The following is an 18,043-nucleotide window of genomic DNA, read 5'->3' on the forward strand; positions in this document are numbered from 1 at the left end:
AGCCTTTGTTAATTGTAGAGGTTGCACATGCAGACCACTTCAGAAATTAAATTCCATTGATTTTCATCTGCATCCAAGGAGCAGATGTGGTGACCGTTCTTCCCTAGAAACCCTTCCCTTCACCTTGATATTAAACTTCCTGTCTACCATAAAAAAGGACCATTAGATGAAAATTGCCCAGATGATATAAAGTGTAATTTTTAAACAAGGTCTAAACAATCTATCACTTGTACAATTCCTGCCCCATTTCACCATGAGAACAAATCTCCAAGCAGTAGTAAAAATGGAAGAGGAATCTGTTAACACTTCTTAATGGATTTGCTGTCCATTCACTTTTCTATCTCTCCCGTCAACCTAATCCAGAGAGGAAAATATAGCTTTAATTTTTTATTGCAGTATTGAAAATGTGTACTTCACACTGGTGACCCATTTGTCCAGAACTCCAATAATCATGCACAGAGTGGTGAACGACTGTGCCAGCTCTGAAAAAATATGAACACTGTCAATCGTGTAAAGCATTGGTGGTAAAGTGTTATATAATTTACAAAAATTATGAAACCACAAATTTCAGAATTGTGGTTTTTCAAGAGTTAAGGTTTATATAAAATGTTTATCTGAGTCCAAAGTTCTTCACTGAGATCAGTATTGGCAATAATTTTGTTTCTTCTTTATAGTTAAAAGAAATATCAGTAAAAATTTTATAACTAAAATGCTTTTTTATCCTCCTAATTTTAAATGCTGTTTCATATGATCCAATTGTATTGCTTATAATTCTGTCAGAGATTAGGTTTATATTTAAGTTATTTTCTATTAATTCGGAATGTCTGATTTTTGTCTTAAGTTAACAGAATCAGCTTAAGAGAGTTAATACGGCAGCATAGGAATAAGTCATTAGACTGTTTTGGGAATAAGAAGTGAAAGAGGCAAGTTGTGAAAGATTCACACTATAGGCCATCTCAGTAATTATCTGACATCTACAGATGGAGTCAGTTCTTAATCAAAAGAATGAATCATTACAGATATTGATTCAAACTAAGTTGTTTCAAATAATGAGGCCAGTCAAGTCAGTACAAATTCAGGAGGAAATTCTGCAAATTTGACTGCAGAGTCTTAGCTTAAATAATTTTAAATTACCTAATTTTACTTCATTGTTATAATTAAAACAGTATAAGGACTTTGTTAGAAAATTTGGGCTATATTTACAGATGAATATGTATAACATTAAGTTTACTATTAAAGTATTTAGATGGCTTTTTGAAATCTTTATAATTATTCTTATAATATTGAGGTAATTATAGAAATCAACAACTATCTTGAAAATTCATTTCAACCATAATTCCATATCTACAAACTGTGCTATTTCTCAGTGATACATTTTTATTTCTGAAGAATAGGGTAATTTTTTTTTAAAGAATAAGCCTTACCCCAACCATTCTAAATTACATCTGTATGTAATTCAAAATCTGAAACATAATGAAAAATAATTTCCTACTCTAGTCTTATTCCTTGTATGCAGGAATGCTTTAATAAATTTTACAACATCTTTTGCCTATTTTAAGATTTAAAGCATCTGTGTGCATGGAATGTAAGTAAATTGTTCAATAAAGTAAGTTCTCAGGTTTAAAAAAAACTATCAAAGCACAATGGTGCAATTTAGAGTACCTAAGATTTTCTTTCCTTAAAGACAAATGTAAAGACAACTTGAAGAGAGGCCTTTACTTGTTTACAGTCTATTATTAGCACCCTTCCCATTAAACTGTACCTTAATATTAGCATCCTTCATTTTAACAAAAGTTAATTACCTGCACCAGTTTGTGCACTTTTTACTCAAAAATTTAAAAAACTGGATAAAGAAGGGAATGACGGATTTATTCTTTTAATTTACCTTACATTTCCAAAAGAATTTAAAAACCCACATCTTTGCATAGCATTTATTCATTGTGTCCAAATGTATTTTACTATTACAAAATTTATGATTTCCTGATAAAGAAAAATGCAAGGAATAAAGGAGGAAATTTGTTGTAAGTACATGTGGATGGAAAGGTCGAAAAAGCATGTGTGTCTTTAACTCAAATGGAAACAAGTTTCAGATATAACAATTAAGCATGGAGACAGAGAAAGAGATATTGCAGAAAGAACAAAAAGAATCTCTGATAAGGTAAAACAGATAACATTAAGTGGTAAAAGCTATGGAATTGTAAGTCTGAAGGGTGTAGTAATAGGTTTCTATGATTCCATTCATTGAGTCCATGAAGGCATAAAAAAGCAATAGCAAGATCATTGATATGTGGAGTTCTCCAAGATTAATAGGGTGGTGTTAAGATCTAAGTTCACTGTTGAGTGAAAGGTGCTGTTTCTCTTATGTATGGTGAACTTCCATAGACTGATGTCAGTGACTTAGGACAGATGCCTTTAGCTTGGTGTTTCACAGAGGAAGACCATAACAGATTATTAACGTTTAGCATTAACCCAAAATGTGAAGCTTTTCCTCAAAGAGTCTGTGATATGGGTTTGAAATGATGGGCAGTGAGAAGACAGAAAGTAAAATGACATCTCCTACTGTTGCATGAGCAAGTGTCAGAGCATGTGGGTGGTAATTGGGTGGTCCACTCACAATGTTAAGGGGGAGAAAATATGTTTGATGATTTTGTCTTGTTAAAGGCAGAGGATAATCTATTGAATATGAGCCTCAATAGGAGCAAAAAATGGCTATATGCTCACTTTGTCAACCTCTACCATTCTGTAAGGTCACGTCCAATCTAAACTTTGGTCTCAAGGTTTTCCTGTCTGATCCAATTACTCTGGGATCAAAGTTCAAAGTAAATCTTTTTATCAGAGTACAAATATGTCATCACATGCAACCCTGAAATTTTCCTGCGAACATACTCAGCAAATCTATAGAATAATAACTATAACATGATCAATGAAAGATCAAGTAGAGTACAGAAGATAACAAACTCTGCAAATGCAAATATAAATAAGTTGCAAGAAATAACAAGAACATGAAATAACAAGATAAAGAGTCCTTAAAATGAGATCATTAGTTGTGGGAACATCTCAATGGATGGGCAAATGAGTGTAGTTATCTTCTTTTCTTCAATACCCTGATGGTTAAATTGTAGTAACTATTCTTGAGCCTGGAGATGCAAGCCCTGAGCCTCTTGTCCCTTCTACCTAATGACATAAGCGAGAAAAGAGCATGAGTGGTGAGGATCTCTGATGATGGATGCTGTTTTACTATGACAGTGTTTCATGTAGATGTGTGCGATAGTTGGGAGGGCTTTGCCCATGATGTACTAGGCCAAATCCACTACCTTCTGTAGGGTTTTCCATTCAAAGGCATTGCTGCTTCCATACCAAGCTGTGATGCAGATAGTCACTATACTCTCCACTGATGCTGTTATTCAGAAATCTAATTATTGGAGCCTTGAAATTAAAAATAACAAGATGACTTGACATACAAAGAATTCCAGAACTCCAAAGCCACAGAAGAAAAGAATTTCTCCTCATCAGGTGACAATGGTGACCACTAATCTTACAACAATGGTCCCTGCCTCTAGATTCTACCTCTCAAGAAAAGCATTATTAGAGCAGTGATGCTATGAAGCTCTCACAGAATCACATAAGCTTCAGAGAAATCACCTACCATTCTTCTGAACTCAACTTATTATAGTCTAATTCTACTCAATCTGTCCTCATGGGGCAATCTTCTCATCCAGGAATTAATTTGCAGAATCTTCACTCTATTATCCAATGTAAACCCATCTTTCTTTAAATAAGAAGAACATAACTTATGTCATATTCCATGTGTGATCTCCTGAAATTAGATAATAGTGTTTTGTACTGTATACTCATTGCAATTAAAGGCTATATGACATACTGATTGGTATTGTACCCACCTGCTGACATACAAACATAAAAAAAAGCAAAATACAGGCCCTTCAGCCCACAATGTTGTGCTGAACCCATAGCCCTCTATTTTTCAAAGCTCCATGTACCTATCCAGGAGTCTCTTAAAAGACCCTATTGTATTCGCCTCCACCACCGTTGCTGGCAGCCCATTCCATGCATTCACCACTCTCTGCGTAAAAAAACTTACCCCTGACATCTCCTCTGTACTTACTTCCAATCAGCTACTGGGAAAACCCTCTGACTATCCACACGATCAATGTATCTCAACTCAAAGGAGAAAAGGCCAAGTTCACTCAACCTATTCTCATAAAGCATGCTCCCCAATCTAGGCAACACCTTTGGAAATCTCTTCTGCACCCTTTCTATCGTTTCCACATCCTTCCTGTAGTGAGGTGACCAGAACTGAGCACAGTACTCCAAGTGGGTTCTGACCAGGGTCCTATATAGCTGTAATATTACCTCTCAGCACTTGAACTCAATCCCACGGTTGATGAAGACCAATACACCGTATGCCTTCTTAACCACACAGTCAACCTGCGCAGTAGCTTTTAGTATCCTATGGACTCGGACCCCAATCCCTCCATGGTGTCCTCCTTTTCTGCAGCCGTGACACTATCTCTGATCAGCAGTGCCATGCCCCCACCTCCTTTGCCTCCCTCCCTGTCCTTTCTGAAACATCTAAAGCCTGGTTCTCTAAGTAACTACTCCTGCCCCTGAGCCATTCTCGTTTCTGTAATGGCCACATCATCGTAGCTCCAAGTACTGATCCACACTCTAAACTCATCTGCTTTGTTCATGATACTCCTTACATTAAAATAGGCATATTTCAAACCATCAGTCAGAGCACGTCCCTTCTCTATCACCTGCCTATCCTCCCTCTCACGCCACCTACAAACTTTCTCTATTTGTAAGCCAACCGGCCCTTCCTCCATCTCTTCAGTTTGTTTTCCGATAACATTGCAGATAGCTCTCCACACGAGCATTAAATAGCCTCACATCATTTAAGTCTATTTGTCCGTTCTTCTTGTGTTGCATTTCCCACATGTTTCCCTATTCGTCATTTCGTTGCCCTTTCACTTCAACTGTCTGCATCTTTTTTACAGACACTTCATGCTTTCCTCATCAAAATATTTCACACCTACCTTTATGTCATCAGCAAATGTATAATGAAATTCAAGCCCTTCATCTAGAACAGTAATGTAGGGTATAAATAGCAACATCATTTTGGAAGGTGGCATCATCAGAGCAGATACAAAGGTGATTAGTACGCTATGAGAAGGGAAATGACTTGTAGGAAGTGCCACAGTGAAAATGAAAGCAAAGTAGCAGGGAGCCAGATGATTATTAGTCTATAGCCCATCACCAGAGACAAGTTAATAAATAGAAGAGAAGACAGAGATGGTCCATGTTTAGTTACTCATTTATTTGGAGGTACAGCATAGAAAAGGCCCTGTTGGCCTAGTAAGTCGTGCTACCCAGCAACCCACTTATTTAACCCTAGCCTAATCACAGGACAATTTCCAATGACCAATTAACCTACTAACCAGTACACTTTTTGACTCTGGGAGGAAACTGGAACACCCAGAGCAAACTAGAGTACCCGGAGGAAACCCATGGAAAGAGCGTACAATCTCCTTACAGGGGATGCCGGAATTGAACTCTGAACTCCAGCGCCCTGAGCTGTAAATAGCATTGTGCTAACCATTACACATACCATGAATATACTTGTTGAAAAAGTAGGTTTATATATGATTTTTCATATAATATAATTTTCATATTTATAAATATATATTTAAACTACATTGTGTTAGTTTCAGAGTGAGCAATGTTTCATCCCATTCTGTGAAATATGTGAATGTTTTAACCTCAGATCAAATAATCCTGTTTTCTCCATTTTAATGTTGTCTTGAAAAATGAGCAGAAATAACTAGTGTGCATGGTCCTAATTGCTTTAAAAGTTTTTGCAAACTTCCAAGAATATCTGTCCCCAGACACCATCTGCTGGATGTTAAACCTTATTACAATATTTGAATAAAAATATTCATATGGCAATAAATTGGAATTGTTATCAGTCCTTTTTTGTGTACTACAATACTCCAAGAGCTGCTAGAGATTAATTGTGCCATGCAGTAGATAAGATAGAATGCCTGTGCAAACTGGCTGACTTCTTGCAATGTGCCATCCACCCTTGCTTAAGCATGGTTAGTGAACATCTTTGTTTAAACCGAGAGAACCAAATTTAAGCACCACCTGTCAGAGATGAGAAAATAAGGAGAACATGTGTTTTTTTCATCAGGAATGCAGGCTTCTCCCATAGTGAATCAGCATGAAGTTTATATAGTACATCTCAACAATCCTGTACACCAGAAGTGAAAAGGATTCATCACCCCGAAATTATAGTTGTTGTGTGACAATAACTGTTACTCATGGCAGTCAATGCTTGGATTATTACAGTAGTTTGTCTGTTCCTCTGCAATCCAAACTCAAAGTGACTACATGGGCTATCTGTTGATGCTGTTTCTTATACACTGCATGTGGACAATAAAACATGCCTAATGCGCTGAAGATCTGGTGCTGGGCAGTGATATACTATTTATACAGAGCATTGATAAGAACCCACTGAGAACATTGCATTCAGTTTTTAATGCTGCCCATCACAAAGGATATGTTGACCTATATTTTGGCTAAAGCACCATTTTCCATTGACCAAGGTGTGCGGTACGCCCAGTCTCAGTGGCCACTCCAGCTCCAACTAATGGTGCAATTGTTTGTCCTTATGCCCATGATTGCAGAACACTGCTGGATATTCAGAACACCGCGTACTCCAGGTCTACCTCACTAGAGCTGTTGGATAGCAGATGAACTCCACAGCATGGGCTTGTTGCGTTCCGTGTTGTCTCTTGCGACAGCCATCCAGGAGAGATGCCATCTGAAGCGGTGCGTGAGGAACCAAAGTACAGAAAATGCACTGGTATTCATGCAATACTGAAGGCAAAACCCTGCAGGCCAGCTCTCCCATCAATTTTACTTTCAAATGTTTAATCGCTGGAAAATAAACTAGGCTACCTGTGTCTGAGACTGAATCAGAGTGAGATGAATGACAGATATGTGCTCATCTTGACGGAAACATGGTTCCAGGATACCACTCCTGAAGCAGCTATCTAACTAGAGTGTTTCATCCCCTTCTGGACAGACAGAATTCACATGAATTGTCGTAAGACCCATGGTGGAGGTGTATGTATCTACGTTAATAAGAACTGGTGTGTGAACACTTCGGTAGTGAAGACCCATAGTTCACATATAGTAGAGTACTTAATGATGAAACATGGGCCCTTCTATTTACCAAAGGAGTTCACTGCTATTGTGATTGAGGCTGTATATGTCCCCCAACCACCCCCCGCCATGAGCTCTATGGTGGCATCAGTGACTTACAAACCACACCCCGATAGTTTCTTTATTGTTGTTGGCAACTTCAACCATGCTGTCTTAAAAATAGTCCTGCCTAAGTCAGCGCATTGATTTTGTTTCCAGAGGTGAGAACACATTATACCAACATCGGAATCAGGTTTCTTATCTCCAGCATTTGTCATGGAATTTGTTAACATAGCAACAGCAGTTCAATGTAATACATAATATATAAGTAAACAAAAATAATAAATAAATAAATATAGAAAAAAATCCATTACAGTATATGTATATTGAATAGATAAAAAATCATGTAAAAACAAATAATATATATTCAAGAAGAGAGGTAGTGTTCTAAGGTTCAGTATCTGTTTAGGAATCAGTTGACGCAGGAGAAGAAGCTGTTCCTGAATCGCTGAGTGTGTGCCTTCAGCCTTCTGTACCTCCTATCTGATGGTAACAGTGATGTCCTTAATAATGGACACTGCCTTTCTGAGACACTTCTCCTTGAAAATGTCCTGGGTACTTTGTAGGCTAGTACCCAAGATGGAGCCGACTAAATTTACAACCCTCTGCAGCTTCTTTCGGTCCTGTGCAGTAGCCCAAATCAGACAGGATGCAGCCTGTCAGAATGCTCTTCCCAGTAAATCTATTGAGGTTTTTGAGTGTATCTGTTGACATACATAGAGAAATACATTTAGGACAACACCATTATTAAATGCATCTATGTGAGGGCAAATCAGAAACCATGGCTTAAATGTTGTGTGTTGATCTGGACTAGATTCTGCATACTAGGGAACCCCAACCTTAATAATGTTCTTTCCTTCCTTTGATACAATTTAAAACTCATTATAGTACTACAAGCAGGTTTTAAGCAGCCCTCTTCTTTGATGTCTGATCTTTTGCAAAGTTGGTCAATGAACTCTACGACTATTATTTTTAGACATGCACTCACTTTAGAATATTTGTATAAGTGGACTGTCAAATCCTGTTGCTCTTCTACACCATGTGGTTATTCACCAGTTACGAAGCACTCTGTTATTTTCTCTTGGGCCTGTAGTTGGTCAACTCAACTTTTTCATCATAAACACTGCCATTTTCTGCCAACTCAATTTTATTTAATGTCCCTTTACAAACTTTCTGCTTGTATCTCTACTATTTACCCAACCTATTTGAAAACTAGAGACAAGATTTCCAGTATTAGTGCAATGAGCCAATTTTGATGTTTATTCTGATGCATTCTAATTGAAAGACAAAGGAGCGGCAACATTTTCTCTTAATACAAAAATGCATTAAACCTGATATGTATAAGGTATGAAATTTACCAGGAAGAGAATGAGATGACTAAGCATAGAAAACCAGTTGTAATATAATGAGTAACTTTACATGTTTAGTTGACTTGACAGTATAAAATGCAATATTGTTTTCCTCAGAAAAGGAAACATCTATTGTGCCACAGCTTCAGTCACGTCATTTTTTCTGAATAAATGTTATTTATTGGGAAGTAAAGTTAATCTACAATATAGCTTTAAATATTTCATATATACTGCAGCACAAATATATTCCCAGCATTACAGATTTGATTTTATATCTTTGGCCTATAAATAATGTGAAACATACTGTATATTTATAGGGTTGATTTTTTTCCCTTATTTATGTGTGTATGTAAAAGCAATGGAAATTAACTAGTACAAGCATTTTTGTTGCTTTTGAACAGCTGCATACACTTGACAGAGAAAATCCGAAACATGAAAGACGGCTGGAAAAGGAACAGACCCACCATCATCAGCTGGAATTGCAGTTGGAAACCCTTGGTCAGACCATCGCATCCCTTAGGACCCAGCTGAAAAGTCAAAGATTAGCTGGTAAGCGAGTAACTTCACTTGATGGGAAATTGGCTTCCACTCTTTTAAGTGGAACAAAAATCAGTCAGTGTTCCCCAAAAACAAAGAGATGAAATTTTAACTAGAGAAGCTTTAGTTATAGTAATACTGGAAAATACAAATATTACTGATCCAGTCATACTAGACAAATTTTATTGGATCCAGAAAGTTGGGGAACTTTCTACTGAGCTGCAAAAAGGCATTGAATAGCTCAGTCAAAATATATGAGCTAACAAAGAAAATTGAGTATTTTAATCCCGTTTTTCCCACTGAATAATAGGTTCTGATTGAATAAATTCAGAGAGCAAAATAGCGGCATAAGTTTCTTTACTTGATAGAGACAATGTCCACAAGAACTGTTAATAGAGATAAAATGATACTGTTGATTTCATCCATAAACCATTTGTAATGTAGAACTTACACAAAATATTTATCAATTGCAGATTCACAGGAAAAAACCTGTGCAATATCAAAAAGAAGAGTTCATAAAAATTCTAAGCAACTCTATCCAGACCTCTAAAAAGACTGCTGAAGAAAGTCAAGGAAGTGTTATGTATTCTGCATAATTAAAACTCCTTAAGGTTTAAAAACAATATATTTGATTTATTTTTTTCTCTGAAAGGGAGCCATTTTTAAGATGAAGAAATGAAATGTGAAGCAGTTGAGTAGTTGATTTGTTTTAACTGGATATGCAATGTTGTCACCAGAGATGATTTAACATCTCAGCAGCTGCTAGTGAAGAGGATGAGGTCCTATTTATTAAATTTATTACAAGATTCCACATATTTAAACAATAATAAATATGAATCGCTTGTGAAGTCCATGAAAAGTTATGAATAAAGGTATTAGAATGTTGAAATAAAACTGAAAGCTGGTAAGTCACAACAGGGCAGTCAGCATCTGTGGAGAAAGAAACAGGATTTACAAACAATGGTTTAAAAAAGACACATGACCCAGAAAGGGGAAAGGAGAAATCTGGACAAAAGAGAAATGTAGTGATAGAATGGAATGCAGGTGAGATTAAATGATAATGATGTCTGGCAAGGTGGGTGTTAATCAGATGTAATGAAGCTAGGATGGACCTACAGGGTTGGAGTGGGGAGGGTCATAGCCTTATACAGGCCTCAGACACACCATAAACATGCCTGCCATCAGATATCTAACTATGCTAATACCATCTACTAGCATTCAGCCTACAGCCTTATATGAGATAGCATTTCAAGTGATAATCAAAATACTTCTTAAGTTTTGTAAGAATGTATGCCTTCACCAACCCCTCAGGCAGTCCTCAGGTTATGACAGGTTTCCAATCCTGCAAAATGTTCATAACCCAAACTGTTCCTGTTGTAAATGTACAAAGTCAGTGTGTGAGAGAGGATCGCAGAAGCAGCTGTGATGGGAGAGTGAACAGACACAAGAAGAGTGGCCACCTACTGGCCTCTTTAAATTAGTGAGTGAGTGAGTCTGCCCTGTGCCCCCAGTTCCACTCAGTATGACTTGGCCCTCAGTTGTTACAGCTTGGAGGTGCCAGGAGAAGTAGGGTAGGGAAAGAAGACAAATGGAAATGTCCCATTATCACCCAGCAGAAGATCCCCGTCCAGTCTCCCAAACCCTCATTCACATGTACAAGGTGTCCTTAATCTAGGTGTTCAAAACCTGCAGACAACCTGCAAGTGGAATGGTAGAATCATAATCTGAGATAGATGGATTCTAGATGGTGGCAATCTGCAGGTCTGAAAGGTGAAGTTCTGGTCTATTGGATTTCATTAGAAATGTATAGAAAGTTAGGGACAGAAGGGTCAATCAGGAACAGGGAAACCCAGGACCAGGCCTGCAGACTGAGTGTAGAGTTCCACAAGGCTGTTGTCCAATGTACTTTTGGTCTCTCCATTGTCGGGGAATGTTGTCAAGATCTGTAAATTAAATGACATTCCCCAACAAAAGAGAGAAAAGTTTGCCTGAAAAGGATGCCTGAGACCTAGACAGGTACAGAACCCATAGTAATGGAACAACCAACTCAGTGACTTTAATGACATGCTGTAAGAACTCCATTCCTTTCTCCCAGTTTCTACCAGAGATCCCAGCAGTGGAATCAATGTTTCTGCTTCGTCGCGTTTCTTGTAACAATATGGTATTCACTGTATGCACGTTTCCAAGAAGTGAGTGTGAAGCTCTCTGGAATCAACATCCAGGTCATCAAAGGGAATCCTCCAGACCAAGAACTCCCTGTTGCTTTGTTCAGATTGAAGTCATTCATCAAATCAGTGATTGAAGATAACCTGCCTGCTGTCAAGAAGCTAGGTACTGAGTTACTTGATGCTCTGTATGTGCTATACAGCAGCTGGCTGTTGATACTGTGAAATCATGTCCAGACTCCGTACATCTCAGAATTAGTGTGACATCCATGGTGTAGCTTTTGTGTAGTCAGTGGCAGAAATTATTATAGAAAAGCTCACTAACCTGGTAAAAAACATGATTACTCCATGTGAAGCTCGTTTAGTCTCCCAGGAGACCCTTAAGTTTATCTAGATTGAAAGCTATTTGCTAATCTTCAGCCAATACACTTAGCTGATTAGGATCTCCCTCTAATCTTTCATTACCTTGTACCCTCTCTACAATACAAACTATTTTAGTATCATCTGTAAATTTCTGAACTGTGCCTTGTACATTCACATCAAAATCATTTATATAAATTACAAACAACAAAGGTCCCAGCATGAACTCGTGGCATACCACAATGATCTCCAGCCTGAAGAGCAACTCTCAACCATCACCCTCTGCTTCCTACCACCGAGCCAATTATAAACTCAATCCGCTATCTCCTGGATGCTATATAATTCAACCTTCCACACTGGCCTTGTAAAAGGCCTTCTCTAAGGTTGGAGCACGTGTCATATTTCATAAAGATACTTCTCGCCCGATATGTAAGCAAAAAAAATACTACCTGAAAATGACCTCCCGCTCAGAGCCTGCCCAACCTCCTCTTCCTCCTGGGTCTTTGGAAGCTTTGTTCTGCTCCACTCCTCCACCTCTCCTTTCCTTGTGTTCTGTTCAATCTCCCAGACATCCTTCACACTAAAGAGAAATAGCAATTTGCACATCCATTGATCTGTATGGAAACTTGGAACCAAGCCAACAGCCTTTAGCTCTTTACATAGCACTCCATGCACATTTAAAAAGATGTTATCAACAGCCAGACTCATGTATAGTTCAGGCAGCAGTTTGTAGGTAGTATTCCCAAGCTAACTCAATAATCCATTAAAAAATCTGATTATTCAGTTGGGGTTTGAGGGGAGGGTGTGAAAATTATTCATACTGTGGAACACTAATTTATCAGTGCTAGGTTTGAAAAGGCCGTTAGCTAACTGTTGAACTCCATTTGGGCATCACTGACTATTAATGGTATAATCCTACATTTCCACAGGATTTACCTTTGCAGTAGCTTTACATTTCAACATGTGTGTGTGAGCTTGCAAAATTCATAGTGCAAGCAAATCAATATGCATGCTGTTGACTAAATCACAAGCAACTCAATCATCAGCACTACAGACCCAATTATTGGGACTTACATCTTTGCAGCACAGAATTCGGTCAAATTTACTCAGCCCAGGACTGCCCTTTGAATACTATACATCGCTGTAATCAATCCATGGCTCACATTTACCTGGCTCTATCCAGGAGGTTTTGATTTCTTGGCAGAGTAGGCAGTGCAAACATTCGCTAAGGCCAGTAGTTACAAGGGTGAGAGGTGAATCATCAGCAAAGGGCATCTGGGGCACCTCAGTAGCATAGCGATTCGTGCAAAGGTATACAGCTCAGGGTGCTCCCGAGTTTGGAGTTCAATTCTGGCACTGTTGTGCAAGGTGCTGTCTGTGTGTCCTCCCTGTGGATTGAGCAGGTTTTCCCCAGGTGTTCTGTTTCCTCCCACAGTCCAAAGACATAATGGGTAGGTTATTTGGTCATTGTAAAGTGTACTGTGATTAGGTTAGGGTTAATTGGGGTTGTGGGGGTTGCTGGCGTTCTGGAGCAGCATGGCTTGAAAGGCTGGAAGGACTTACTCCATGGAGTTAAACTAAACAAGATAAATAAATAAACCCATCCTCGAAAATTCCCTGAACGCAGCTTAAACTTCTGAATTAACTACCCTCTGAAATACTTTTGAAAAAATATTTTAAAAATTGACTGTAAAAATTTGCAAATTTCTAGCAATTTTTCCAATATTCCAAAAGCATCATTAGGTTTGGGGTTTGGCCTGACCCAAGCTCCCCAACTTCACAGCACTTTAGCAGGGATAACTTTGGAAATTTTCTGCCAAGCTGTCCGCATCTACCAGCAGGATCGAACCCATTCTTTTTCAACAATGGCTTGCTGGTAAGGTTTGGTGTATGCGATATTAGCCTTGAGCAATAATTGTTACCTTAAGGATATCACCAGAATGTATCAAGTGTACGATAAAGACACCGATAAAGCTTCACTTCATGTGTGGTGTACAGTTAGAATAATAAGATGTCATCCCATTGGAATTTATACAGTTCTTCCAGGGTTCAACAGGTGGATGCAGGGAGGCCATTTCCCATATCAGAAAAGTTTGGCACCAGGTCTATCAATTTCAGCATTAGGGAAAGATCATTTGGGACTGAGATGAGGAGAAACTTCTTCACCCAGAGGGTAGTGAGACTTGAATTTTCCTACCTGCAAGCTGTGAAAGCTAGGTGACTGAGTTCATTTAAAGCAGAGATCAGTCGAGAGCTGGATATTCAGGAAATCAAGGGATATGGAGCTAGGTCAGGAAAATGAAGTTAAGGTAGAAGATCCACCATGATCGAATTCAAGAGCCAAATGGCAGCACTGGTTGTTAGTAATGCAGTGAAGAATTTCAAAAGCTGTCTGTGTCACACACAGTCTAGTTTGAGTTCCTTGAAATTTTGTTCAAAGTTGGGAACCACTTTTCACACATGCTTTGCAGTAAGGAATATGTGAAATGGATGTGAATATTCACTAATTTTAAGAAATTATCTAATTGCTCTGATATAATTGAGTTACACCAGCTAGTAGTTTATATTTATTTATAACTATGTTTGGAGAAATCACTTAACTTTGCTCACTATATATTAAAGGATATAAGATTTTATAAGTACAAAAATCATTAAACCATTTGACACAAAATATTACATACTATTTAAATAAACTTTACATAATACATCTAGTCTTTTATGGCCAAGTTCCAACTGAGGTTAGGTAGGGCTTTGCCTTTTTACTATTGATTCTGAGTGTATTTAAAGGTTGATTAACTGTCACCAGAAAAAGAGTGGCTATCTTTATACTTATAACATTTTTTAACGACTCATAAATTTTCCAGAACTTTATAAAGGGGAAGTGTGGTTGCAAGATTGGAAGGCGAGCAATTATAGAATTAGCGTGTGTATTCATATTTCACCTCCCAATTTTATCAGAGCACTTTTTTATACAGTAATTGTTTTGCAGTTTAGCATTAAAAAGTAAATGTCAGTTTTAAACCGAGGAATATAGATGGTGGATTACACTTCTCTATGATGCAGCAACACCCATTATAGTAGTCACCAAATTGGATCCTTTATATTTCTACTATAATGTACTTCAAATGCAAACAGACTTTCAGGAGCAAATTAGTCTACACTACAGGTATCAAAAGGCTGCAGACTTACACTGGCAGCTTCTATTGTAAAATAGATGGACAAATGTTAACATAGTGTACAAAGATGCAACTTCTTAGTGTATCTATATAAAATCAAAATATGATTGAATAATTTCCAAGGATATGATTTCTCTATATCTATATCCTGTCTGATTGCCTATATTTAAGAGTTTATGTATGAAAACAAAATAGGAATACTGTTGAAATTAAACTTCAGGGTGACTATTCCCATTACATTGACTGTTCTATTTATTATAAATTGCTATGATTGCACATGGCACAGACAGATGGAGACGTAACATAAAGATTTTTACTCCCCATGTATGTGAAGGATGTAAGAAATAAAGTCAATTCAGCAGTGTTTTCTACTGGAAGATGAGGACATTGCCCACATCAGTGCTGTCAGAAAATTTGGCTTCTAATGCAAAGCCACAAAGCCCCAGTATATTGGAGAGATTTCACTTTTATTTGGATTAAACATAATTCCTTACAAATTACATCATGGAAATCAGCCGTAGAAAGATATTCCATAAGACACTCATCTCTCTGTATCACCCTATCCTTTCAATCTCATGTAGCTTTAACTTAAGTAGTATTTATGATATTTGAATTAAATGCTTAATGAGAACCAGGGTTCAAATTTCTCAAGTTTAACTACAGAGTACACTCCAGGTGATATTATTTGTGTATAAAAAGCATCGAATTGTAACTAATTGTTAAAAGAAGCTGACAGTTTCCATCTTTGAACCAGTTATTTTAAAAATATTGATAAGTAATTGACAAACTAATGACTTTATTTCATAAGGTTTCTAATATGATATTATTAGGCAAACCTTGTTCTTTTTTTGAAATTTGATTACTGAATTCTTTTACATTTTAAATACAGATCTATTTAATTCTGATCATGGTTTAATTTGAAAACCTGACAAAATTTCCAAAGACGTTAGGGGCTGTTTCACTAACAATATTCTGAGTAGTTGAAATGTATTTGATGAAAAATTTAATCCCATTCTCTGGCGACATTCTGTTTCTATTTGCTTCTTCAATTATCAAGAGGTGCAAAATTATCAGGTGTACATCATGACTCAGTATAAGTCATCTGATTCTCTTTCTGAGTTGCGATTTGTTGACAATTTCATCATGTAGTATAATATATTTTAATGCAGTCTGCATATAATATTCCTTAACACCTTTGATTAACCATGATATCAAACAGGCTTACATCTATTTTTATATATTCAACTAACTCAAGAGTAAAGTTGCTTATTATTCATAATGATGAGAGTTGATTAAGTTAAAGAAAAATAAGACCTGATATTCAAAGAATGGCATTATTTTCAATACTCTAATAGTACTGCTTTGGGTAGCAACAATTCCGTCATGGTGATGACTGCTGTATACAACAAACTCAGCAGAATACAGACAAGTGACCACTATTAACTAATTTTGTTCTGCAATGAATTTTTTACAGTGTGTTTATGTGTCTTGTCAGAAAAATAATAAAATGATGAACAGAAAATATTGAAAACTATTAAACCTGGTTTGTGGCAAGATTCTTTATTTTACTGATGTGGTTACTTTCCAAATAAAATAATTTAAATAAACATGAATATGAGTTATGTAGTTATTAGTTCCAATATATTATAGCACACCATTAGTTAGTTGGGTTATGATTATGATTTTCATATGTTTAACATCAGAATTAAGTACCAAATATTTAATGAAGAGTAATGTTTGAATATTTGCTATTTTTCACTCTGGGTTTGGATTCACATAGTTTCACATGTGAAAGTTAAGTGCAAAAATCAGAATATGCTGCTCACAAGCAGAAGTATAACATTCCTTTGATTCTCCAATTTCTTTGTTAAATATGATTTCCATAATATTGGCACAGTTTTTAAAAATGAAAGCACTTCAGTTGGATTGATTTCTGATTGAGGTTAAAATGTCTCTCAGCACATATGAATATAAGATGATAGAAATTAGCTATCACCACAGCAAATAATCTCTTATTGAAATAAACATGGTGAATCTTTCTACTTTGTCTTCATAGATTTATCATGTACCTCAAGGACTTACTAATACTGTGCTCCATCTTTGTATATCTGTAATGGAAATTGAAGACCACTATAATTTCTCATTTAAATGAAGAGCTACCAGGAATCAACGCATGAATATCAACCAAATTCTGTTTGGACTTCCATAAATATCACAATTCAATTATATTATGTGCCATACAACATTTCCTTTCCTTTTCTTCAATAACACTCATAGCAACTTCAAAGATAGTGCCTTTAGTGCCTTATCACATTAATCATAAGGAATAATTTATTATTGCTTAATGTAACAACAGAAAATGGACTATTATGGTAACACCAGATTAAAATTCACTTTGCTCTGATCTGGAGTTAGCCTGGTTTGTTTTAATGTTATAATCTTGAAATTACATTTATACCATTAAATAGACATATAACAATGGTAAAATTGCTTTCTGAATAATATTCTATTAATACTAGGAATGACAAAATTTGGAGGAAGTATGCTGGTAAAAGACAAATCTCTATATTTGCTAAATGGGCAGAAGTCAATACAAGAGTTGGGGTTTTACAAACCAAAATATCTTGATCACTTTCAGGTGCCATCTATATAGTTCCATTTTTTAAAATCAAATTCTAATTCTAATTCTGAAACTGTCAATTATTAACCAGAACTTCTGAATTACCAGACTACTAATATCCTCCGTAGTATCCAAAACATCTTCAACGAGCAGTGCCTCAGGGAGCTGGTGTCCATCATTAAAGACCCTGACCACCCAGGACATGCCGTCTTCTCATTGTTGCCATCAGGAGGGAGGCACAGAAGCTTAAAGGCAAACACTCAACAATTCAGGAACAGCTTCTTCCCCTCTGCTATTCAATTTCTAAATGGACCTTGAACCCATGAATACTACCTCACTACTTTTTCTATTTATTTCAGTTTTTGCACTATTTTACATACACATATATATATACTTACTGTAATTCAGTTTTTAAAAAGATATTTATCATGTGTTGCAGTGTACTGCTGCCACAAAATTAACAGATTTCACGACATGCGGATCATATTAAACCTGATTCTCACATCAATGCATCTGAATTGGATGGTCCTAGAAAATTAATTTCACCATTAA

The 18,043-nt window shown here is 36.7% G+C and overlaps 1 protein-coding gene across 16 annotated transcripts in view; it reads left to right on the top strand.

The window, feature by feature from the left end:
- The window catches only part of LOC132401241 (interaptin-like), a 617,788-nt gene that overhangs the window by 511,560 nt on the left and 88,185 nt on the right, over nucleotides 1–18,043 (top strand). For 10 of the 16 annotated variants that reach the window (XM_059983244.1, XM_059983267.1, XM_059983373.1 and 7 more), the window contains one exon: nucleotides 9,035–9,182. In XM_059983244.1, coding sequence (XP_059839227.1) covers nucleotides 9,035–9,182 — 148 coding nt within the window. Of the gene's footprint in view, nucleotides 1–9,034; nucleotides 9,183–9,643; nucleotides 11,236–11,265; nucleotides 16,473–16,927; nucleotides 17,042–18,043 lie in introns of those variants that run through there. The other 6 variants (XM_059983364.1, XM_059983298.1, XM_059983344.1 and 3 more) reach the window with 4 other exon arrangements.

This window comes from Hypanus sabinus, chromosome 1, assembly GCF_030144855.1.
Source record: "Hypanus sabinus isolate sHypSab1 chromosome 1, sHypSab1.hap1, whole genome shotgun sequence".
Lineage (NCBI taxonomy): Eukaryota > Metazoa > Chordata > Chondrichthyes > Myliobatiformes > Dasyatidae > Hypanus > Hypanus sabinus.